General features: G+C 40.6%; 2 protein-coding genes and 1 long non-coding RNA gene across 4 annotated transcripts; 1 reads left to right on the forward strand and 2 right to left on the reverse strand.

Annotated features, from left to right (window-relative positions):
- Positions 1 to 1,531: 1,531 nt before the first annotated feature.
- Positions 1,532 to 8,003, reverse strand: LOC117472536 (G-rich sequence factor 1-like). 2 transcript variants are annotated; one of them, XM_034117794.1, is made up of 10 exons: positions 7,607 to 8,003; positions 7,233 to 7,377; positions 5,078 to 5,233; positions 4,666 to 4,800; positions 3,672 to 3,810; positions 2,907 to 3,040; positions 2,556 to 2,626; positions 2,317 to 2,452; positions 1,858 to 1,903; positions 1,532 to 1,660 (listed from the first exon to the last, which is right to left on the reverse strand). In XM_034117794.1, the coding sequence occupies exons 1-10, from the start codon at positions 7,814 to 7,816 to the stop codon at positions 1,657 to 1,659; spliced, it is 1,176 nt and encodes a 391-aa protein (XP_033973685.1). In that variant the 5' UTR covers positions 7,817 to 8,003; the 3' UTR covers positions 1,532 to 1,656. The 2 variants fall into 2 exon arrangements, with proteins under 2 accessions (XP_033973685.1, XP_033973684.1); XM_034117793.1 differs by having other exon boundaries at positions 2,556 to 2,647.
- A 5,512-nt stretch (positions 8,004 to 13,515) lies between these two features.
- Positions 13,516 to 16,568, forward strand: LOC117472538. The gene is made up of 4 exons (XR_004554940.1): positions 13,516 to 13,587; positions 13,678 to 13,708; positions 13,949 to 14,026; positions 14,881 to 16,568. It is a non-coding gene; the product is annotated as an uncharacterized LOC117472538 (long non-coding RNA).
- Positions 16,569 to 17,197: 629 nt separating this feature from the next.
- On the reverse strand, positions 17,198 to 22,318 carry grsf1 (G-rich RNA sequence binding factor 1). The gene is made up of 10 exons (XM_034118726.1): positions 21,864 to 22,318; positions 21,490 to 21,634; positions 21,009 to 21,164; positions 20,597 to 20,731; positions 19,307 to 19,445; positions 18,542 to 18,675; positions 18,224 to 18,294; positions 17,985 to 18,120; positions 17,525 to 17,570; positions 17,198 to 17,326 (listed from the first exon to the last, which is right to left on the reverse strand). The coding sequence occupies exons 1-10, from the start codon at positions 22,071 to 22,073 to the stop codon at positions 17,323 to 17,325; spliced, it is 1,176 nt and encodes a 391-aa protein (XP_033974617.1). The 5' UTR covers positions 22,074 to 22,318; the 3' UTR covers positions 17,198 to 17,322.
- Between the last annotated feature and the right edge of the window lie 1,728 nt (positions 22,319 to 24,046).

Here is a 24,046-nt window from a genome sequence, read left to right on the forward strand (position 1 = left end):
GTCTAATGAGTAATTTTAAGACTAGAAAAAATACAAATATTTAAGATGTAGGCTACTGTATCACAATGGCAAATTGCTAGTCTGTGCCGTGTTTCTTATCACAATATCATTATGTGATGGAGACTTCACACTGTGCTGTTCAGACTGTAGAGTGGAGTATGCCGTTTGACATTTTGGGCAGTGTGCTGATTCTGTCTTGCAATGAGTTAATGACAAAATCGTTACAACTACATTCAATATGAAGCTACAGTCAGCAGCAGGTTAGCTTAGCTTAGCACAAAGACTAGAATTGGTATATATATATTTTGTTTTATAGTACGAAAACAGATAAAGTGTAAAAATGATGGTATGGGGGGACTCTTTTTCCTGGGCACAGTAAATTCCTTTAGTGTTGAATGTGTTTTAGTGACTTTTAGAATTACTGGAAGGCAAACCTTTGGACTGAGTCAGATAGTCTTTATGCTCGGCTAAGCTAACATGCTAGTGGCTGTAGCTTCTTCAGGCATAATCGTATTTCCCATGATGCCACACTAAGTTTACAAAGCTGAATATTCTTGGTAAAATATTTATTTACTATTGTGTTCAGTATTAGTTAGGAGTGGCATTAACACATTTTCTTAAAGACCCTGTTCGGCAGTTGAGGTTATTGTTTTCTGGATAATTTACCTTTCTTTTCTGGACATCTAAACATATTACGGCACTTTTAAAAGCATGGCTCTGGCTGTACTGAATAGGGCTTATAGCTGCAACAGCTTTTTTATGTTTTGATTTATCTGAAGAAAAATTAGAAGCTCAGTAAAACAGCTTATTGTTCTTGTTGAAGCTCTTTAACACATGAGATGGAAATGCGTGTTAGATGATCAACAATAAACTTTTATTAAATGTTACTGTTTGAATGGATTATCCAGTCATTTTTATTTTAATCCTTAGGTTTTCCAAGACATTTTCAGTGTGCATGGTGTTCTTTATTGCTTTGAGCTATTTTGTATAGATTTATTTTTAGAATAGATAAAAAGCTCTTAGGTTAAAGTGGATGACTGTTAACAATAAGTTATCTTTGGTTCACAGACACAACTTTGACAAGATGTATCTGCAATTAGTTTTACCATTCAAATCAACCTTTTTATTTCTGATCGAAACACAAATCACTTTAGATGCTAGTTTTTGTAAAGCATAAGCACTTTCTGTAAATTGATTACATAATTGGATGTTATCTCAAAGGTGAATCAACTAGCGCGTGGTGCCTAATATGCCAAGAATCATGCTGCTATTTTCATTGCTTAATACAATGGTGGTGGTCAAATGTGAAATAGGTTATACTATAAGGGGAGGTCCATTTACTTAAATTTGGTTAATTGCTTCATAAGTTTAGCAGATATTGAAACATCAGATTTAGAGTAAAAGTGTCCACAATTTTGCTAATTGTATTGACAAGAATAATTAAATGGTTTGGTTTCACTACACCTTCAAAGCAGATTAGCATGCATCATTATGGAGGAGTTGAAGAAAAACTCAGCTGAATCTCACACGGTTCCAGTTACAAACTTATTTTTATTTTGACACGGAATGTTTCTTGTTTGAAGTCCAAGTAGGGTTGAACATAAATACAATAGTCCTGTGTACTGTATGTGTGTTTTTTGGCATCTGGGACGGCATTCACCTGCAGGAGACGGTACAATATGTCAAACCACATCCAGAGTTGAAAAGTATAGCAGAGATTAAGTAAGGTAAAAGAAGTGAATTCACATTTAAATATTAGAATATCTAATAATAACCTGTCTTTTAGAAATGAAGAAATGCAGCAGATTTTTTAAGTTGGAATTTTAAACTTTGTGGACCTAATTCAGTGTTTCTCACCTTAAATCTTCTGAAGAGTTCAGGAATAACTCCACGTATCTTTGTCCTAAAAATCAAAGAAGGTTCAAATGTTCAGTTAAACCCGCAGTGACACAAACACAACAGTGATTATTATATCATTTTTTTATAATGTAACATAATGTTGTAGCAGACCAGTAAAACTGGGGATTATAGTAAAGATGACATCCAATCACATTTAAGATGCTTCAACCATAACATACATAGAAGATGTTGTTGACTGTTTACTTTATCTAAAATGATAACGTACATTAAAAAATATACGGAACTGTTAAGAATACGAAGGCGTTGTACGAGGATAAATAATAAGTTATGGACATTATTTCCATCATGGTGATGCAGTGACATCTAAAAAAAAAAACTTGCTATAACATCCTGACAAATGAAAGTAAATAACAAACACCATATCTACACCAGCACCAGCTGTCCCTCCGTTCTCACCTATGTAATCTCTGTCTCTGGACATGGCGCTCAAGGCGTCCTGGTGGGTGCTGAAGTAAACTTCGGCCCCTCCATTCGGCCGCCCGTCAGGACCGCGCTTAATGGTGATTTGAGACACAACTAGAGGACTGAAGAACTGCGGGAGAAAAACATACTCAAAAATATCAAATCACATGAGGATTGACCTTTAATAAAACAAGACAACCATCTTCAACTTCTCCGAGTTATTTAGTTTTTACCTTAACAATGTCTTCTGTGGACACCTTGTAAGGAAGTCCTCTCATGTGGATGTGGTGGCCATGAGGGGATCCTGATGGAGCATATGGGGATCCTGATATATATATACATACAGATTAAATCATTTACCACAAAAAATCATTTACCACAAAAAAAGCCAACATACATTTATTATCTTTAATAAGTCACCACTTAAAACAGCTAAAGAGATAATCACTGTTTTAAAAGAAAACATGTATTACCACAGTTTAGGTTGTGTGAATTGTGTTAGTGTAATAGAAAAATACATTGTAAATAAGCTGCTGATTAAGTCCATCTAGTGTTTAAGCTGCCGTGCCGTAAAAGGCCCTCACCTTGTTTGTCCAATGAGTCAGAGGCCTTCTTCCTGTTTGAGGACTGAGTGCCGGTCTGAGGAGAAACTGAACTACTGTTCCCGTCCCAACTGGAGTAGATCTGGTCAGTACTGCTGGGAAACACCTCGATGTATCTGCAAATCAAACAACAGGGGGTGAGCATATCCCTTGTGCCTCACTAGGTTGATTGCCTTTTAGCATTGTGCCGGTGTTAATTAAACATTCTGGCCGAGGTGTGTTTCCCCTCCCTCCCTTTTTCCCTGTATTTTGGATGTTCAATGTCAGATTCCTGTAATAAGTATGTCTCCGTTGAGAACCACAGTTTTTGATCCCTTGTCCATTAAAACATGAAATCCTTCATTTTATTATTACATGGTTTTTCAATCTAAAGCGGTACCTCTCAAATTGTAGTTTCTTACCATTTTCTGCCAGAAACAGTTCTCATGTTTGGGGCAACAGTGTCTTTATTAAACAAACTTGCATTAAAAAGGCTCTAAATTCTGAAAATAAATAAATATTTGGTATTTAGTAGTTAAGAAATGTAACTCAGTGAAGGTGGAAAAATATCATTAATATTAACTATTTCCATGGCAGTTTCTTTAATTACCCTATCCAACACATTGTTGTCCTGAGAGGTACTATTCTTTTTAAACGTTGAGGTTTAACTAGGGTTAAAGGAGTTTTCTGGTATTTGCACAGTAACACCAGCAGCTGTCAGTTGGAAGTGAACAGATTACGGGTGGTGCGAGCGCAGCAGCATCCTACCTTTGTCCAATGAGCTCTCTGTCTTTCTGCAGAGCTTCCTCAACTGCTTCTTTAGAGGAAAATTGCACAAAGGCCTCTCCAGAGTTTTTCCCGCTGTGGTTTTGGATGAAGGTGATCCCACTCCCCACTATTTCCAAACCTGAGGGATGCAAAGACACTGAATGAAATGTTTGGCATTTAAGAAAAATACCTTTTTTCAAATATTGATAATGTTTTCCTTTATCGTTCTACCTTATAACATCACATATGTAACTTAACTAGACTTCACAACGCTCTGGGATTATTAGACATGTTTGGATCAAACAATAAGCAGCCACCACAGGATAAAAACTTTTACAGAAAAAGAAAGCAGGCCCATTTAAGTTTAATCCGTCCGCAAGCACGACGCCATCCGCGATCGATTAACTACCCCTCCTGTACCTGTTCGCTCCCCCTGTTATCAGCTACCACCACAAGTATATTTCAGATCTGTGGGAAACACAGAGTCCAACTTTTTTTGCCCACCCAAAACCCTCTTTTTAAGCTCGTGCTCTGCTCACATAGATAGAAAATAGGGCTGCTCAATTAATCGTATTTTAATCGCAATTACAATTTTGGCTTGCAACGATTATGAAAACAACATAATCGAAATAAAACGATTATTTGTTTTATTTTTATTATTTCTTTTATTGGTTTTTCAGTTGAATTATACTTAAAGTTCAGGGTGATCAACTGTTAAAAACATACTGTTCAAATTTTCAATAAATGGATGTTTTCAAAGTAAATGGATAATCGTTTTTAATAATCGTGATATCAATTATTGACCCAAATAATCAAGATTATGATTTTTGCCATAATCGAGCAGCCCTAATAGAAAATAGATTCGGAGAATGAAACCCTCTCACACAGTGAAATGTGACCTCTGCATTTAACCCATCCTAGTACTAGGAGCAGTGGGCAGCCATTGTACAGCGCACGGGGAATGCCATATCTCCAGAAAATGAGAGAAGTTCACCTGAAAAAAATTGGACAATGTCGTCCTCGGTGCAGGTGTAGGGGAGACCTCTGATACGCACGACTCCGACATCAGATGGAACTTGGACGGCTTTCTTCAGGATTTCTTCAGCTTGGCTGCTATTAGCTTCATACACTGAAAACCCAGCAAGCAGGACATGAGCATCCGTCTGTATATTACATGCGTTAATAAGCCAATTTTTCAAATGAATTCTAGTTTAAAACATTTCGGACAAATCTTACTTGATAAAAAAAAGCCCAATAACTTATTTGCATAACAAGATTGAAATACACACTTCTGATTTCCCCTAACCCCTCTGGACACCCATGACTGCTACATGTTCCTGTTCCAGCATGTCAAAATGTCCCCTCAGCATGTGGTTTTTGACCTGTAAGAATACAATGAGACGAACCTTGCACATATCGCGGGCCGAGGTACTGTCGGTGCTTCTCCAGAGCTTTTCTGACATCGTCTTCGTGCTCCACCTGGATGAAGGCCTCTCCTGACGGCCTCCCGTTCCTATCCACAGTGAGATGGATCCCCTTCTCCCCGTCAAGGATCCTACACTCTAAAACACGGTAAACGTACTTTATTAGTATTTACTATCTCTCACAACCTTCATTTTTAAACATTATCATTCGTTGTATGCCGAGTCGTTTTATGGTTCTCTGTTTTTTTATGTTAGACAATAAGGAGGACAACAGGCGTAATCATTTTATAGCACAGTGAACAATAAGGATTTTAACTTGAGACCCATGTTTATGGTATTGATACGTGATATTAGAGTTATGATCAAAATAAAAGGTCCTGAAAAAAGTGTCCCCACCACTTTCTAACGCGTTCACACCAAGTACTTTGCCGTACTCAGTGCCCCGGCACTTATTACCCCAGGGCACTTAGTACAGATCGCGTTCACACCGGAATAAATTCCCTGAGGGAAGATTACGCAAATGAGCCGCTGACGTCACTTCGTCTTCTTCTGCTTTGGGTTTACTGGCAGGCCGCAAACAACTTCACGGCGTATACTGCCACCCGGAGTCCCCGGAGTTGGGGACTGGCTTCAGTAGAAGCTGCTGGGACTCCCAGCAGCGTCTACTGAAGCCTTCCGAGTAAATCGCCAGAACGCCGACACCTCCTCATCTCCACCGCTCCCATGTTTTATTTTGTGTTGCCATAAGTTAGTCTCTCTGCGTTTGTGCACTGGGCGAATGCTAATGCTAATGCCAGGATAATAAAATGGCGGCTCTACAAAACATTTCAGAGTTGTACCCGGCGTGGTTTGCAATTCGCCCAGCCAATCAGAACTGGGGCACTTTTTCCCCCCAGGAAATTACCATCTCTCAGCAGCCACTAAAAATGTTCCCGAGATTAAGTGCTCTTTTTGGTGTGAACGCGACATAAGGGGTACTAACGGAACTAAACGCGAAAAGTACGGTGAAAAGTACTCCGGTGTGAACGCGGCTATTGAGCTCATTGAGGCATTGCATTGAGGGGCTTCTCAGGAAAGTACCATCTCTCAGCAGGCACTAAAAATGGGGGTAAAAGTTCCCGCTCCATGGGAACGCATACGGCAAAACGCATCGGAGTAACGCAAACGCAACCGCAAAAAACCTTCCGCCCACACGCAATATACACCGGATTGTGTCAAGCTCCACGAGACGGCTCCGTTTACATCCAACCGCTGGAAAAGCTGCAGTACATATGCCGAGCCTGTACGTGGCGCTGTAACTTCCTCCACAAAAGCAGCAACTTCCTCCACAAAAGCAGCGAAGAAGAATGGTTGTCATGGCTGCACTTCTGTTTATTCTCCGCGGTGGGGGCCGAGGGATCCGGGCAGAGTTTTTCGCCGGTCAACGTGTGTTAAAGTTTAAATCTTCCGGACAAAATTATAAAAGTGCCGGTCAAAGGTCTTCTTTGTTATTTATTGAGCTTTAAAACAAATGAATAACGACGATATAATGATATATGATAATAAAATACACAGAGCCTGTCTCTTTTTCCTCTCTTCTCACAGCGTCAGTGTCTGTCTCATGCAGCAGCTGATCCAGTAATGATGACTCGACAGTAAAAATAAACATATTTACAACTAGTTTAGGTAGTTTGAGAGGTAATTAAAATAGCTATTGTTGTTGTTAACGAAACACATCAGCAATGATGCGGGGTACGCGGAGAGGTGGGAAGAGGTGGGGAGAGGCGGGGCTATGAAACGGATGACCGTATAGGCGACCCCACGGCCCCGTTGGACCCCCCAGAGCGCTCCGTTCCCAGATCTATCCACCTTTGGACCCGTTGTCGTTTGCGGGGTCTGTTTCTACGTTTCCGTTACGGCGTCGTCGAGCTTAAAGGGCTATACGCATGAGAAATATGTGGATTCAACCCGTTTTCGTCCCAGTGGAGCCTAGGCCTAAGTGCTCTTTTTGGTGTGAACGCGACATAGGCCTAAGGGGTATCCTACTAACGGAACTAAACGCGAAAAGTACGGTGAAAAGTACTCCGGTGTGAACGCGCCTTTAAAGTGACGCCCTTGTTTGTGACAGTCGTTTTTTTACTTCTCCCAGAATGCTCACCTGAGAAAAACTGCAGGAGGTCCTGCACCGAGCACGACCAGGGGAGCCCTTTGACCACCATGAAATAAACCTCCTTCTTCTCTGGCTCTGGTTCCGGCTGATATGGCGTCAGCGGAGGGTATTCATCTTCCAGCGATTGTCCTGCCTGAAAAAAATATGGAAAAGTCAGTTGCACCTCATCAGCCATATGAAACCAGCAGATAAACTACAATCACTTGAATAGGTATGCTGTGGATTTATCAATCTGAAATGGACCATTCTGCATACCGAGTATAAACGCTAGCATTTCACTTGAGTGGGGTTTATTTTGATGCAGTTTGACTAGAGTAGGACTTTGAATGCAGGAATGCGAATTCCCTGTGTAAGAGACTCACCTTGGTACAGAAGCGGTACTGGCTGGTTCTCACTGCGAGCTGCAGCGGACAGACTGCCCGGGTTGTGGATGTCCATGTCAACTGTGAAGTGAAGCCGGACCCGGCCGACAACACGCTGCTGCTGCGTCTTGTTGTGATGCATGTCGGTAACTTTCTTACTGCGACACACCGCTGCAGTAAACACAACAGAGACTTACTGTTCTGTGACATGTTAGCAGAGCCTATCCGGGTGTCAGGTCAGGGGTTTTAGAATAAAATAAGTAGATGTAACTAACCGTTTTACGTTAGTTTCTATTTTATTTTGACCAGCTAGATTCGCTACCAGTTTAGACTGACTCACGTGGGTTAGTCAAGGGCATATGTTAAGGGATGGAACGGTGCTAACAAGCTAACAGTGAAATCCTTTATACTTCCGGTGAACCTTTCACAATAAACGTTGAATGACCATATCAAATAGCATTCTCATTTTGATCACCTCAAAGAGCGATTGATTTTAAACTCATATGGAGCATTTTATAAATGATCAATATCAAAAGTGACCACCAGGCTCACTGGATTATTATTTGAATTTAGAAACGTCTAAACACTAACTATAATTATAACACAAACGTTACAATAATGGCTATTAAAGTCCCTTCATTTTAATTTGTAGGCTGTATAGGAAAAGCTGATCGTACAAACTTCTGCAAACTTGTCAACCGTCTATTCCCTCAAGTACTTCCGGTCTCTCACTGTGCTCTTGGTAAAGTATCCTGTATGCTGCCACCTACAGGTCAGGATGCCACAAATCCTCATTTAGCGTCAGGAAAAGCTTAACAATTCTTCCAGCTGATTCAGTAACCAATTAGGTTTCCAAGCTACACACACTGCGACCAGATGACCAGGATGAAAACAAAAAAAACACAATCTCTTATTTCTAAAACCAGACATGGCAACAGAATCAGCACGTGCAGAATGCATGTGATGAACTTTCTGGTACTGATGGCGAGATGAAGCCTTATGAAGCTTTGAAGCTTTCCAGCCAATTGGTTCGCAAAAGGGTTCATCTCATGAGGCTTCATCATGGGCTTCATTTGAACACAAACCTGTTGGTCAAAGTGTGTAAAACAGGCAGATTTGACATCTCAACAGTGTGCTCTATCTCATACCGAGTTCCCAATGAGTAAAGCCTTAGAATAACTCTAAACAACGAACATAAAATCATATTTTCATGTTAACAATATTGTATTTATTCCAGTTTAATGATTGTGATTGAAAAGCCTAAGGAGGCTGGTAAACATTGCAAAGAGGGATTTGTATTCCTTAATAATATTCGTAAACTTAAAGGTGGGGTAGGTAAGTTTGAGAAACCGGCTCGAGATACACTTTTTGTTATATTCCATGGAATGCTCTTAACATCCCGATAGCAATGAATATCTTAAGTGCTTTGACAAAAAATCCATAAAAAAATGTCATCTGTGGAAGCCGTAGTACTGTAAAAAGCACGACCAATCATTTTAGCCGGCCCGACTAAAATAACTGGATGGCCTACCTGCCTGTCAACCTTCCATCTGTGCACAAACTTATCTCGTGCCCTCATTGGTCATGTGAGCGTTCGTGTGTGTTGGAGGAGGGGCTCTGTAAGGAAGTGGCAGAATTTTTCCGGCTGTGTATTTTCAAATTCTAGCGATCTCGAGCCGGTTTCTCAAAAATTACCTACCCCACCTTTAACCATGTTGTAGCCTGAGAAAGGCTAAACCATATCAAAGAATACATTTATTAACCACATTATCTAATTTAGCTGTAGCTTTTATAAACAAACAAAAAATACTTATTGACCAGTGGTTAAACCAGGGACCTTGCGGTTGTGAGTCAACTGCTTTCCAGCTGAGCCACAGCCCACACACTGAATCTATCTGAAAAAACTGCATCCTATTTATTCCTGTATTTATTCATGTAGTTATTTGTTCATGTTTTTATTCCTTCATTTATTTATGCTTTTATTTATTTATACTTATGACATGTTCCGACCTCTATATGAGTGAGGGTCTGAGCTCTCTTAATTAATTCCATCGTGTCACCGGGCCCGGATACAGGAGGGGTAATATCGTTCTTATTATACATCCATGGGTAATATGAGCGTTGTCAGGGCCGTCCCTGGCCAACTTGAGGCCCCACGCAAAATTAGATGATGAGGGACGGCCCAGGGGCCTCATTTATAAACGGTGCGTAAGCTCAAAAGATGGCGTACGCCAGTTTCTAAGCAATGTTTGTGATTTATAAAAAACAAACTTGACGGGAAAATGTGCGGTCCTCCACGCAAACTCTGACCCATGCGTACGCACTAAGCACAAAAACGGGAGAGACGAGAAACTGCGACACCGTTGGCAGAAGGAAGAATGGAGAGAAATATGTGAAAATAATACCATAAATAAAATGTTACCTCATGTATCATATATGAAGAATTCATTTGCAAACATTGATTAAAGCCAATCTTAAAATGATTAAACAAACGCCTGTTTGAGACTCCTCAGTGCACACAAAAACGTAACTTGGAGAAATAAATATATACGGATATGTTATTGAAAACCACCTCGAATATGTTGTCTTCTTAATGTTATGACATGTATTCTCATAAATGATGCGGTATGCAGAAGGACAGAATTACGTCTAAACTGAGGCCGTTTGGTATTTCTATAGGTTGTATACGAGCATGGTTTTATATACTATCATGTTTAATCATGTTTGCTAAGACTTGATAAGTTGCTCATCAAACACAGGAGGTATGGAAACTAAGAACACCATATATTTGGTAGATTTGGCAGCTGATATAACTCAACACATTAGTTTTATTTCCTTTAACTGGTGGATATAGAGTTGCTGCGGGGGGGTTGAGACAGGCTGCAGTGGAGACGCTGCGCACAGCTGATCGACAGCTGGAACACAAACCACCAAATACAAAAATAAACATTAATTGACTCCACTCCGCAGGGATCCCCCGATACTTTCTTACAGTTTCTCATCATGGGGGGGTCTCCTGTCCCCGGCACAAACACACTGACACACTGCCTGAGGAAGGTTATGTGTATTTTGTCATTAACCTTTTTCGGACCACTTATTTATTTATTTTGGTGACGATCCGACCTCCATGCTGCTACTGTCTGGTTCAAACTGCATCCACCAAAACAATGTGATTTGTCTCCACCTTCCCAAAAGAACCAAAATCTGACACAGTGTGAGATGTCTTTTTTAGCTGTTCTGTCGTCATTTCCTGCGATTTGAGCTGTTCTGTCGTAATTTCCTGCGATCTTCTTCATGCAGTCAGTCAAAATGAATATTAATACGGGGCGTTTCTTTGATTATGTATAGGCAAATATGGGCGTTACGTGAAGCCCGCAAAAGCTGCGCCGCATTTCGAGTTGATTGTGATTTATAAAGGGAAACCGGCGTAGGACGTGCCGCACGCAAGTCCTACGCCGGTACGCAGTATGAATCGGAAAATGTCTGTGCGCATTTATTTGCTTTGTCCTACGTAAGCGACCTTCCCACGTGAATCCTGCACAAGGCTTTATAAATGAGGCCCCTGAGCGTTGTGGTTCAACCGATCTAAAGCACTTTCTGAAGCAATCACGTGGTATTGAGGGGCAGCGAGGCTTAGTTTGTCATCGGTGACGTCACTGGCCCAAAACGATACAAACCTCGATACAAGCTTAAAAAAAAACTTCCGGGATTACTCGACACATGCTCCGTATAAAAGATGATGAGCAAAAACACTACTGTGCGTTAGCATCAGGGCCGCCCCTCCCTACAGGCCGATCACGCAGACTGCGTGGGGCCTCAACTCGCGGAGCGGGCCTCAGCTTGTGGAGGGTGCTTCATTTTGCGGAGGGTGCTTCATTTTGCAGAGGGAGCCTCATCTGAAGCGCAAATGCGCGCCACGGTTTCGCCTATGCGAGGCTCCACTAGCAACCCCGTCCCCCGTCCCCCCGTCGACGCTCGCGTCACAGAGGGCCTCATCATATAACTTTGCGTGGGGCCACAAGTTGGCCAGGGGCGGCCCTGGTTAGCATAAACCCATCGTGGCAGCCTGCTGCAGGGTGGTGACATCCTGTAAGTGGCGCTGTAGTCTGCCACAAAAGCAGCGAAGAAGACTTCCTGCCCATAGTTACCATGGTTACCCTTCTGTTTATTCGCCGCTGTAGCTTTTTTTCTCCCTCCCCGAGGCAAGCGCTTGCTCCCGCTGCTTTAATTCAATGCAATCCCTCCCCGTCGAGGCAAGCACTGTAATTCTCTCCGGTTAGTCCACCAGCAGATGACAAACACCCACCTCTCCGCCTCTTCCAAGGAACGATGGGACCTTGCGGCAGAGTTTCAGTTTCAGTTACTTTCGCCGGTCAAGATGTCCGTTAAAGTTTAAATCTTCCGGACAAAATTAGAAAAGTGCCGGTCAAAGGTCTTCTTTGTTATTTATTGAGCTTTAAAACAAATGAATAACGACTCTATATAATAAAACACGGAGGACGGAGATCTCTTTTTCTCCCCCTCTTCTGACAGCCCAGCAGCTGATCAGAGCACGGCTCACCTCTCCTGCAGGGGGGCGTGGTCAGCAGAATCAGACCCATAGACAGCAAACAGCACATAGAGCGAAATGAGGCATGGCTAAAATGCATGATCTGTTTGGTATTTTGAAAACAGAAACGTATAAATATACCTTATATAGGTATGGCCCTACAATATATCATTTAAATATAGCATGATAGGTCCACTTTGAGTAAACAGTATGTTTGGGCCGACAGTTTTTAAATTCCTCTAGCTCACACACTGCAGCCATGTCTTCTGCTTTAATTTCCTTACACCTTTTTCTTCAGAAGGTTTCTTTTCTCCATTGCAAAGTCGACAAAGGTCTGGCCAGGTGCTTTCTAGAGCCCATGAAAGAAACACTGTCGTAGGCCTCAGGCCCTAACCCATATGCCTTTAGGATAGCACCTTAAACCTTGTCATACACAAGAGTATCGTAAACAGGATGAGAAGAGCAATCCGTCTGAGCCTCCCAGACTAATTTACACTGTTAAAGTATGGCCCACACATCTTCCAGCCAGCAAAGCAACAGCAATGTGTTCAAACACACTAAAGTAGGACTCAACTTCAATCTTGCGAAAGATTGGAACCAGCAGAATGTTAATACTCACATCAAAGCAGCAGCAGCAGAACGTCACAACGGTTGTGTACCAGAAGAGGTAACATCTAAACTTGTCTGCAGCTCTAGCTGACACATTTGGATAGCTGTGTCTGCCTCCAACTTTTGAATTTCCAGCTCCCTGGACCTGAAACCCTCGCTCCTCCTGCTCCAACTAGAGACGAGCTGACCGCAGCTTGGCATCTAATTTAGAACCAGTATGAGAGGAGTCACTCAACACAATGGAGGTCATATTTGTTACGTTCCTTTATAATCTAGGAGTAAAAGGGAAGTAACAGATAAAACTAGAGAATGCAATTCCTGAAGAAATTGCTAGTGGGAATGCTTTATGCTGAAAAGCTGACGCTAAACTGCTATGCTGAAATGTAATGTGTAAGAAGAAAGTGAAGAATTTAGATTGAAATGATACATGAACACTGGGGGCTTGAATGTGTGATGAGAGAAGAAAAGAAAGTAAAAAGGCTTGGAAAAGCAGCAGAATATTTGAACTGCAAACTTTTGAAATAACTTGATGGTGAATGATCTGTCGCCATGGCAACGGCATTTGATGACACCCCATAATACGCTTAGATGCGTTGATGGCTGCATCGTTACCAAACCTGTGAAGTTTTGGGCCGTTTGGAACATTTTCACTGAAGTTATGAGAAAACCATGTTTCATGGCGAGCATTGTGTTGCCATGGCAACGGCATTTGAAGAAACCGGCATTGTGTATTGTCCGAACAGCGTCCCTCAGAAGCTCTGTCAGCCAGAAGGGAGAGCGAGCAGTCAGGAGCAGAGGACAAGAGCAGTCTGAGCTCCAGCCTGTAGGTCCTGTTAACAACTACAGCTTTAGGAAAAACATAAATCATTGAGGAAATGTTATTTTTATTTATTATTTTACCTCCTTTTTTAAGGTCCTCAAGGTCACACCATGAGGATGAGCAGGTAAGGTCTAACATGCACTACGTAACATATTTGATTATCTTACTGTAGTTTATTATCCGTTTATACCTTTTTGATAAGGAAAAAATCATTCCAAGTATTTAAATTAAGTAGTTTGTTACCATACAGATGCACACAAGAACTGTAGTAACAGTCAATCAGCGATTCAATACATAAGAAAACGGCTATAATTAACCATATGAATAATAATAATCAGTCTTATTTTCAACCGATTTCCTGCAGGAAGAGTCCTTAGGGGAGATCAGTCCGCCGTGCATCTGTACGATGTGTGAACAGGAGGACTCCCTTCTGAAGACAAAGGTACGAGAACGGAATATTATTCCTACCTTCGTGTCCCACAATACATTTCACAATATGAAGTGCTGCTATAAATCAAAAGCCCACAGCCTCTGTCTTTACCCTAACATTACTGGAACTGACAACCAATGATACAATTAAATGCAAGGTTTACACAAATGGGATTTGAAGACCAATTATTCTTCATACCAAATTTTAACTTGGTCATGGCACTCCTCCATTATGAACTTTTAATTCAAATTAGCATCAATTCAATTTCACTTTATCAACTAATTTGTATTATATTTACCATATTAGCCTGTGTGGATAATGCATTTGTGTATGTGGCTAATCTCACATAAAGTTTGGTCACATTTTTAAACTGAGCATCTGCAGATTATTTCCTGGATGCCTGTATTGATTTGATTTTATACCATTGACATGTTTGGTGAACCACTCGAGCTCTGAGTGAGACGTACAGTAAATTGATTTCTTAAGATTTAAAAATATTGACATTAAATAGACAGAAAGTTTGGCCGCATTATGAAACTTTCTCAACAGCAGACATGAAAACAGAATTACAAAAGAGCTGTTACTGCTCTGAAGTAAAACATACCTTGTTTTAAATCTTCAGTTGGATCAATGCGGTGCTGCATTTTTGAATACTTAAAAAGTAGTCACTTGCCCAAAAATATCATTAATTATAATTTGAGAAAAATGGTTTGTTTCAACTTTTTGAAATCAGGATATAAATGGAACAGCCAAAGTGCTATAAGAACTATTGAGGTGTGAAATAAATAATACTTTGTGGGGTTCAATCTGCCAGCGTCCTTCACTTCCTGTCCCAGTGTGTTATAACCCTGTTCTCTTGTGTGCAGAAGCAGTGTAAGAACTGCGGCGGGGTTTTCTGTGAGAGCTGTGTGTCCAACGAGCTGCCGTTACCTTCCTCCATCCTCCCAGAGACTGTGTGTACCTCCTGCTTCTCTCTGTTGCTCCAACAATACGCTTCAACACCAACCTGAAACAACTCCGCATTTTACTACAGGACACCATGATCGGACACATGGAAACCGAGGCATTCAATACAAAGCTGGCACTGCAAAAATGCACTTTTTGACTTTGTGTCCTGAGACGTTATGAAAAATCTGATGGCGATCCGAAGGAGGTCTGAACTCTAATGTCCAAACATGTGCCAATTAGAGCTGTTTTTTTTGGAGGCAGGTTTTTATTCTTTCAGATACTGTTGTTATCTGTTATTCTTCCTCCGGGAAAACCTGCACTCAAAAAGCTGTCAAATGGCACCTGGATTGAAATGTATAGAAAAAGTCAACTTGAATCATCTCATCTCGTGCATGAAAACTGACTCTGCACAATGTCCACTAAGTGGATGGTTGATTAAGAAGGTCAACTGTTATATTTATATTAAAAGTAATTAGGTTTTAAAATACAAGACTTTTTTGTTGTTTTAGTCACAACTGTTCTCCACCGCTCTAAATCATATACAGATCAGTAAAAGATCCAGTGGATTAGATGAAGCATGAAGTTTCACACTTTTGACCAAATACTTTATGAAACATTGTATTTAAAATGTGTCAATATTTGGAGAAAGCTTTATTATCCACTCTAAATTTGAATTTAAAGAAATTCTATTAATACATGTGTCAAGTCTAATGAGTAATTTTAAGACTAGAAAAAATACAAATATTTAAGATGTAGGCTACTGTATCACAATGGCAAATTGCTAGTCTGTGCCGTGTTTCTTATCACAATATCATTATGTGATGGAGACTTCACACTGTGCTGTTCAGACTGTAGAGTGGAGTATGCTGTTTGACATTTTGGGCAGTGTGCTGATTCTGTCTTGCAATGAGTTAATGACAAAATCGTTACAACTACATTCAATATGAAGCTACAGTCAGCAGCAGGTTAGCTTAGCTTAGCACAAAGACTAGAATTGGTATATATATTTTGTTTTATAGTACGAAAACAGATAAAGTGTAAAAATGATGGTATGGGGGGACTCTTTTTTTCCTGGGCACAGTAAATTCCTTTAGTGTTGAATGTGTTTTAGTGACTTTTAGAATTACTGGAAGGCAAACCTTTGGACTGAGTCAGATAGTCTTTATGCTCGGCTAAGCTAACATGCTAGTGGCTGTAGCTTCTTCAGATATAATCGTATTTCCCATGATGCCACACTAAGTTTACAAAGCTGAATATTCTTGGTAAAATATTTATTTACTATTGTGTTCAGTATTAGTTAGGAGTGGCATTAACACATTTTCTTAAAGACCCTGTTCGGCAGTTGAGGTTATTGTTTTCTGGATAATTTACCTTTCTTTTCTGGACATCTAAACATATTACGGCACTTTTAAAAGCATGGCTCTGGCTGTACTGAATAGGGCTTATAGCTGCAACAGCTTTTTTATGTTTTGATTTATATGAAGAAAAATTAGAAGCTCAGTAAAACAGCTTATTGTTCTTGTTGAAGCTCTTTAACACATGAGATGGAAATGCGTGTTAGATGATCAACAATAAACTTTTATTAAATGTTACTGTTTGAATGGATTATCCAGTCATTTTTATTTTAATCCTTAGGTTTTCCAAGACATTTTCAGTGTGCATGGTGTTCTTTATTGCTTTGAGCTATTTTGTATAGATTTATTTTTAGAATAGATAAAAAGCTCTTAGGTTAAGTGGATGACTGTTAACAATAAGTTATCTTTGGTTCACAGACACAACTTTGACAAGATGTATCTGCAATTAGTTTTACCATTCAAATCAACCTTTTTATTTCTGATCGAAACACAAATCACTTTAGATGCTAGTTTTTGTAAAGCATAAGCACTTTCTGTAAATTGATTACATAATTGGATGTTATCTCAAAGGTGAATCAACTAGCGCGTGGTGCCTAATATGCCAACAATCATGCTGCTATTTTCATTGCTTAATACAATGGTGGTGGTCAAATGTGAAATAGGTTATACTATAAGGGGAGGTCCATTTACTTAAATTTGGTTAATTGCTTCATAAGTTTAGCAGATATTGAAACATCAGATTTAGAGTAAAAGTGTCCACAATTTTGCTAATTGTATTGACAAGAATAATTAAATGGTTTGGTTTCACTACACCTTCAAAGCAGATTAGCATGCATCATTATGGAGGAGTTGAAGAAAAACTCAGCTGAATCTCACACGGTTCCAGTTACAAACTTATTTTTATTTTGACACGGAATGTTTCTTGTTTGAAGTCCAAGTAGGGTTGAACATAAATACAATAGTCCTGTGTACTGTATGTGTGTTTTTTGGCATCTGGGACGGCATTCACCTGCAGGAGACGGTACAATATGTCAAACCACATCCAGAGTTGAAAAGTATAGCAGAGATTAAGTAAGGTAAAACAAGTGAATTCACATTTAAATATTAGAATATCTAATAATAACCTGTCTTTTAGAAATGAAGAAATGCAGCAGATTTTTTAAAGTTGGAATTTTAAACTTTGTGGACCTAATTCAGTGTTTCTCACCTTAAATCTTCTGAAGAGTTCAGGAATAACTCCACGTATCTTTGTCCTAAAAATCAAAGAAGGTTCAAATGTTCAGTTAAACCCGCAGTGACACAAACACAACAGTGATTATTATATCATTTTTTTATAATGTAACATAATGTTGTAGCAGACCAGTAAAACTGGGGATTATAGTAAAGATGACATCCAATCACATTTAAGATGCTTCAACCATAACATACATAGAAGATGTTGTTGACTGTTTACTTTATCTAAAATGATAACGTACATTAAAAAATATACGAAACTGTTAAGAATACGAAGGCGTTGTACGAGGATAAATAATAAGTTATGGACATTATTTCCATCATGGTGATGCAGTGACATCTAAAAAAAAAAAACTTGCTATAACATCCTGACAAATGAAAGTAAATAACAAACACCATATCTACACCAGCACCAGCTGTCCCTCCGTTCTCACCTATGTAATCTCTGTCTCTGGACATGGCGCTCAAGGTGTCCTGGTGGGTGCTGAAGTAAACTTCGGCCTCTCCATTCGGCCGCCCGTCAGGACCGCGCTCAATGGTGATTTGAGACACAACTAGAGGACTGAAGAACTGCGAGAGAAAAACATACTCAAAAATATCAAATCACATGAGGATTGACCTTTAATAAAACAAGACAACCATCTTCAACTTCTCCGAGTTATTTAGTTTTTACCTTAACAATGTCTTCTGTGGACACCTTGTAAGGAAGTCCTCTCATGTGGATGTGGTGGCCATGAGGGGATCCTGATGGAGCATATATATATATATATATATATATAAACAGATTAAATCATTTACCACAAAAAAAGCCAACATACATTTATTATCTTTAATAAGTCACCACTTAAAACAGCTAAAGAGATAATCACTGTTTTAAAAGAAAACATGTATTACCACAGTTTAGGTTGTGTGAATTGTGTTAGTGTAATAGAAAAATACATTGTAAATAAGCTGCTGATTAAGTCCATCTAGTGCCGTAAAAGGCCCTCACCTTGTTTGTCCAATGAGTCAGAGGCCTTATTCCTGTTTGAGGACTGAGTGCCGGTCTGAGGAGAAACTGAACTACTGTTCCCGTCCCAACTGGAGTAGATCTGGTCAGTACTGCTGGGAAACACCTCGATGTATCTGCAAATCAAACAACAGGGGGTGAGCATATCCCTTGTGCCTCACTAGGTTGATTGCCTTTTAGCATTGTGCCTGTGTTAATTAAACATTCTGGCGGAGGTGTGTTTCCCCTCCCTCCCTTTTTCCCTGTATTTTGGATGTTCAATGTCAGATTCCTGTAATAAGTATGTCTCCGTTGAGAACCACAGTTTTTGATCCCTTGTCCATTAAAACATGAAATCCTTCATTTTATTATTACATGGTTTTTCAATCTAAAGCGGTACCTCTAAAATTGTAGTTTCTTACCATTTTCTGCCAGAAACAGTTCTCATGTTTGGGGCAACAGTGTCTTTATTAAACAAACTTGCATTTAAAAGGCTCTAGATTCTGAAAATAAATAAATATTTGGTATTTAGTAGTTAAGAAATGTAACTCAGTGAAGGTGGAAAAATATCATTAATATTAACTATTTCCATGGCAGTTTCTTTAATTACCCTATCCAACACATTGTTGTCCTGAGAGGTACTATTCTTTTTAAACGTTGAGGTTTAACTAGGGTTAAAGGAGTTTTCTGGTATTTGCACAGTAACACCAGCGGCTGTCAGTTGGAAGTGAACAGATTACGGGTGGTGCGAGCGCAGCAGCATCCTACCTTTGTCCAATGAGCTCTCTGTCTTTCTGCAGAGCTTCCTCAACTGCTTCTTTAGAGGAAAATTGCACAAAGGCCTCTCCAGAGTTTTTCCCGCTGTGGTTTTGGATGAAGGTGATCCCACTCCCCACTATTTCCAAACCTGAGGGACGCAAAGACACTGAATGAAATGTTTGGCATTTAAGAAAAATACCTTTTTTCAAATATTGATAATGTTTTCCTTTATCGTTCTACCTTATAACATCACATATGTAACTTAACTAGACTTCACAACGCTCTGGGATTATTAGACATGTTTGGATCAAACAATAATAAGCAGCCACCACAGGATAAAAACTTTTACAGAAAAAGAAAGCAGGCCCATTTAAAAGGTGGGGTAGGTACATTTGAGAAACTGGCTCGAGATACACTTTTTGTTATATTCCATGGAATGCTCTTAACATCCCGATAGCAATGAATATCTTAAGTGCTTTGACAAAAAATCCATAAAAAAATGTCATCTGTGCACACACTTATCTCGTGCCCTCATTGGTCATGTGCGCGTTCGTGTGTGTTGGCTCTGTAAGGAAGTGGCAGATTTTCTCTGGTTGTATATTTTCAAATTCTAGCGATCTCGAGCCGGTTTCTCAGACTTACCTACCCTACCTTCAAGCTTAATCTTTTTTTATCCATCCGCGAGCACGACGCCATCCGCGATCGATTAACTACCCCTCCTGTACCTGTTCGCTCCCCCTGTTATCAGCTACCACCACAAGTATATTTCAGATCTGTGGGAAACACAGAGTCCAACTTTTTTTGCCCACCCAAAACCCTCTTTTTAAGCTCGTGCTCTGCTCACATAGATAGAAAATAGGGCTGCTCAATTAATCGTATTTTAATCGCAATTACAATTTTGGCTTGCAACGATTATGAAAACAACATAATCGAAATAAAACGATTATTTGTTTTATTTTTATTATTTCTTTTATTGGTTTTTCAGTTGAATTATACTTAAAGTTCAGGGTGATCAACTGTTAAAAACATACTGTTCAAATTTTCAATAAATGGATGTTTTCAAAGTAAATGGATAATCGTTTTTAATAATCGTGATATCAATTATTGACCCAAATAATCAAGATTATGATTTTTGCCATAATCGAGCAGCCCTAATAGAAAATAGATTCGGAGAATGAAACCCTCTCACACAGTGAAATGTGACCTCTGCATTTAACCCATCCTAGTACTAGGAGCAGTGGGCAGCCATTGTACAGCGCCCGGGGAATGCCATATCTCCAGAAAATGAGAGAAGTTCACCTGAAAAAAATTGGACAATGTCGTCCTCGGTGCAGGTGTAGGGGAGACCTCTGATACGCACGACTCCGACATCAGATGGAACTTGGACGGCTTTCTTCAGGATTTCTTCAGCTTGGCTGCTATTCACTTCATACACTGAAAACCCAGCAAGCAGGACATGAGCATCCGTCTGTATATTACATGCGTTAATAAGCCAATTTTTCAAATGAATTCTAGTTTAAAACATTTCGGACAAATCTTACTTGATAAAAAAAAGCCCAATAACTTATTTGCATAACAAGATTGAAATACACACTTCTGATTTCCCCTAACCCCTCTGGACACCCATGACTGCTACATGTTCCTGTTCCAGCATGTCAAAATGTCCCCTCAGCATTTGGTTTTTGACCTGTAAGAATACAATGATACGAACCTTCCACATATCGCGGGCCGAGGTACTGTCGGTGCTTCTCCAGAGCTTTTCTGACATCGTCTTTGTGCTCCACCTGGATGAAGGCCTCTCCTGACGGCCTCCCGTTCCTATCCACAGTGATATGGATCCCCTTCTCCCCGTCAACGATCCTACACTCTAAAACACGTTAAACGTACTTTATTAGTATTTACTATCTCTCACAACCTTCATTTTTTACCATTATCATTCGTTGTATGCTGAGAGTCGTTTTATGGTTCTCTGTTTTTTTATGTTAGACAATAAGGAGGACAACAGGCGTAATCATTTTATAGCACAGTGAACAATAAGGATTTTAACTTGAGACCCATGTTTATGGTATTGATACGTGATATTAGAGTTATGATCAAAATAAAGGTCCTAAAAAAAGTGTCCCCACCACTTTCTAACAAAGTGACGCCCTTGTTTGTGACAGTCGTTTTTTGACTTCTCCCAGAATGCTCACCTGAGAAAAACTGCAGGAGGTCCTGCACCGAGCACGACCAGGGGAGCCCTCTGACCTCCATGAAGTACACCTCCTTCTTCTCTGGCTCTGGTTCCGGCTGATATGGCGTCAGCGGAGTGTATTCATCTTCCAGCGGTTGTCCTGCCTGAAAAAAATATGGAAAAGTCAGTTGCACATCATCAGCCATATGAAACCAACAGATAAACTACAATCACTTGAAGAGGTATGATGTGGATTTATCAATCTGAAATGGACCATTCTGCATACCGAGTATAAACGCTAGCATTTCACTTGAGTGGGGTTTATTTTGATGCAGTTTGACTAGAGTAGGACTTTGAATGCAGGAATGCTAATTCCCTGTGTAAGAGACTCACCTTGGTACAGAAGCGGTACTGGCTGGTTCTCACTGCGAGCTGCAGCGGACAGACTGCCCGGGTTGTGGATGTCCATGTCGACTGTGAAGTGAAGCCGGACCCGGCCGACAACACGCTGCTGCTGCGTCTTGTTGTGATGCATGTCGGTAACTTTCTTACTGCGACACACCGCTGCAGTAAACACAACAGAGACTTACTGTTCTGTGACATGTTAGCAGAGCCTATCCGGGTGTCAGGTCAGGGGTTTTAGAATAAAATAAGTAGATGTAACTAGCCGTTTTACGTTAGTTTCTATTTTATTTTTGATCAGCTAGATTCGCTACCAGTTTAGACTGACTCACGTGGGTTAGTGGGGTTAGTCAAGGGCATATTTTAAGGGATGGAACGGTGCTGACAAGCTGTCACTACCCGATCTGTCCCCCTGCCCGATCTGTACTGCGCATGTGCGAGATGGTCCGCCATATTGGACAACTACATACGGGGGCCGTGGGTCCTTCTCAGGTCGATTAAATGGAATCCTTGCGTCCCTCACTTGCGTCGTTTCCCTGCGTTTAGTCCCTCCCACCAGGGAAGCATGGAGAGACGCAAGGGAACCACGAGAAGCAGGGAAATGAGTTTTAAGAGCAATGGGACGTCCTTTCCTCCGGAGCGTCACGTGAAGCGACGTCCGTTTGTGATGACGCCGCACAGCTGTTCGTCTGACAGCAGCTCTGTCCCCGTTATTTTCACAAACACCCCCGCCTCTGTTAGTACACATTTACTGACACAAACATTTGTATCATCTGTTGTAGACCCAAATACATTAAATAAAATAAGAACTCATTCTCAAAAAAGATAAACGCCATTCTTAAAATGTATAAACGAACAATAGTTGGATTAATATTGATGAGAGTGCACAATAGAAATAAAATAATTCAGAGAAGAAAAAGAGATATGTTATCTATTAACATTCATTAATCATTGGATTGCACACTTTGTTTGTGTGGATATGTAGCAAATTAACATGTTAAATAGCACTTAATGACTGACTGAATGGAAATGACAATAAATGAAAATGTAAAACGAAAAAGCGATCATGAAAATGTTTCCAATAAATGAATACAATTATTTTTGACCACTTTGTTGTTCAGATATATCACATATTTGTAACTGAATGATGCATTCATTGAAACAAAACACAGTATAAACTGAGGAGTGAGTCCCGTGAGTTTCATGTGTTTTCTTCACTCCGCTGGGAAACTCTGCTCTCATGTCAAGAAGCATCAGATCAGTGCATGCGCTGCATCGTCCAATCAGTGAGCGATACACAGTAAGGGGGCGGGGAGAGTATCTGAGGATTTCACCGGAGGATGGTCTGGTGGTACCTCGGTTATCGCTCCTCCATTATCGCTCCTCGCTCCACGATCCTCGGTCCTCCGGCAGAAATAAGAGCCATGGGACGCTACTCAAGATGGCGCAGACAAATCAACTTCCGGTGATACCGAGGACCGAGGAAATGAAAATAGTCGACCTGAGAAGGACCCCGAGTCTCAATTCAGGGGCTGCACCCTTCGGAGTACGCAGCCTACGCGGTCCACGGAGGACCCAGCCCACGTAGACCGGGGCCCGTTCTCATGTCTTCAAATGTCCCTCCTCGACTCCCCTCCTCGACTCCTATCCTCGAGACTTAGTCCCGCCCACAGGAGATGCGAGCGGAGGAGCCGAGGAGGGGAACCGAGCAGGCGCGCCGGATTCATTTTAAAAGTGGGGGGGCCAAAAAAGTGCGTGTGTATGGCCCAATCCCAAACCACGCCCTACACCCTACCCCTACACACTCCCCCAGTATATGAATACTGCTGAATACACATGCTTGACAGAGATGCTGTATGCGAAACCAATGTGAGTTTGGAAAATTGCACAGTATAAATCTATTTTAGTATACCTCAACAATGTAATTATGATCAGTGGAAATGGCCATGACATGGGCCCTTTAAACTCATGGTCAATGTCCAGTAGAATGTTGATGCCAATTGGTCTGGCATAATTGTCACCTGCAGAATGGCACAACCTTTATTGGATGTCTACATTTTACTCTAACTGTTAAACGTGTGGCTTTAATCCCTTCATGACACAGGCGACAGTCCACGCCCTTGCAGCTGTACTCTCGGTTTCCCTTGAAAGAGCCAAGGAAACGTATAAATGTG

This window comes from Trematomus bernacchii, unplaced genomic scaffold, assembly GCF_902827165.1.
Source record: "Trematomus bernacchii unplaced genomic scaffold, fTreBer1.1, whole genome shotgun sequence".
NCBI classification, from domain to species: Eukaryota; Metazoa; Chordata; class Actinopteri; order Perciformes; family Nototheniidae; genus Trematomus; species Trematomus bernacchii.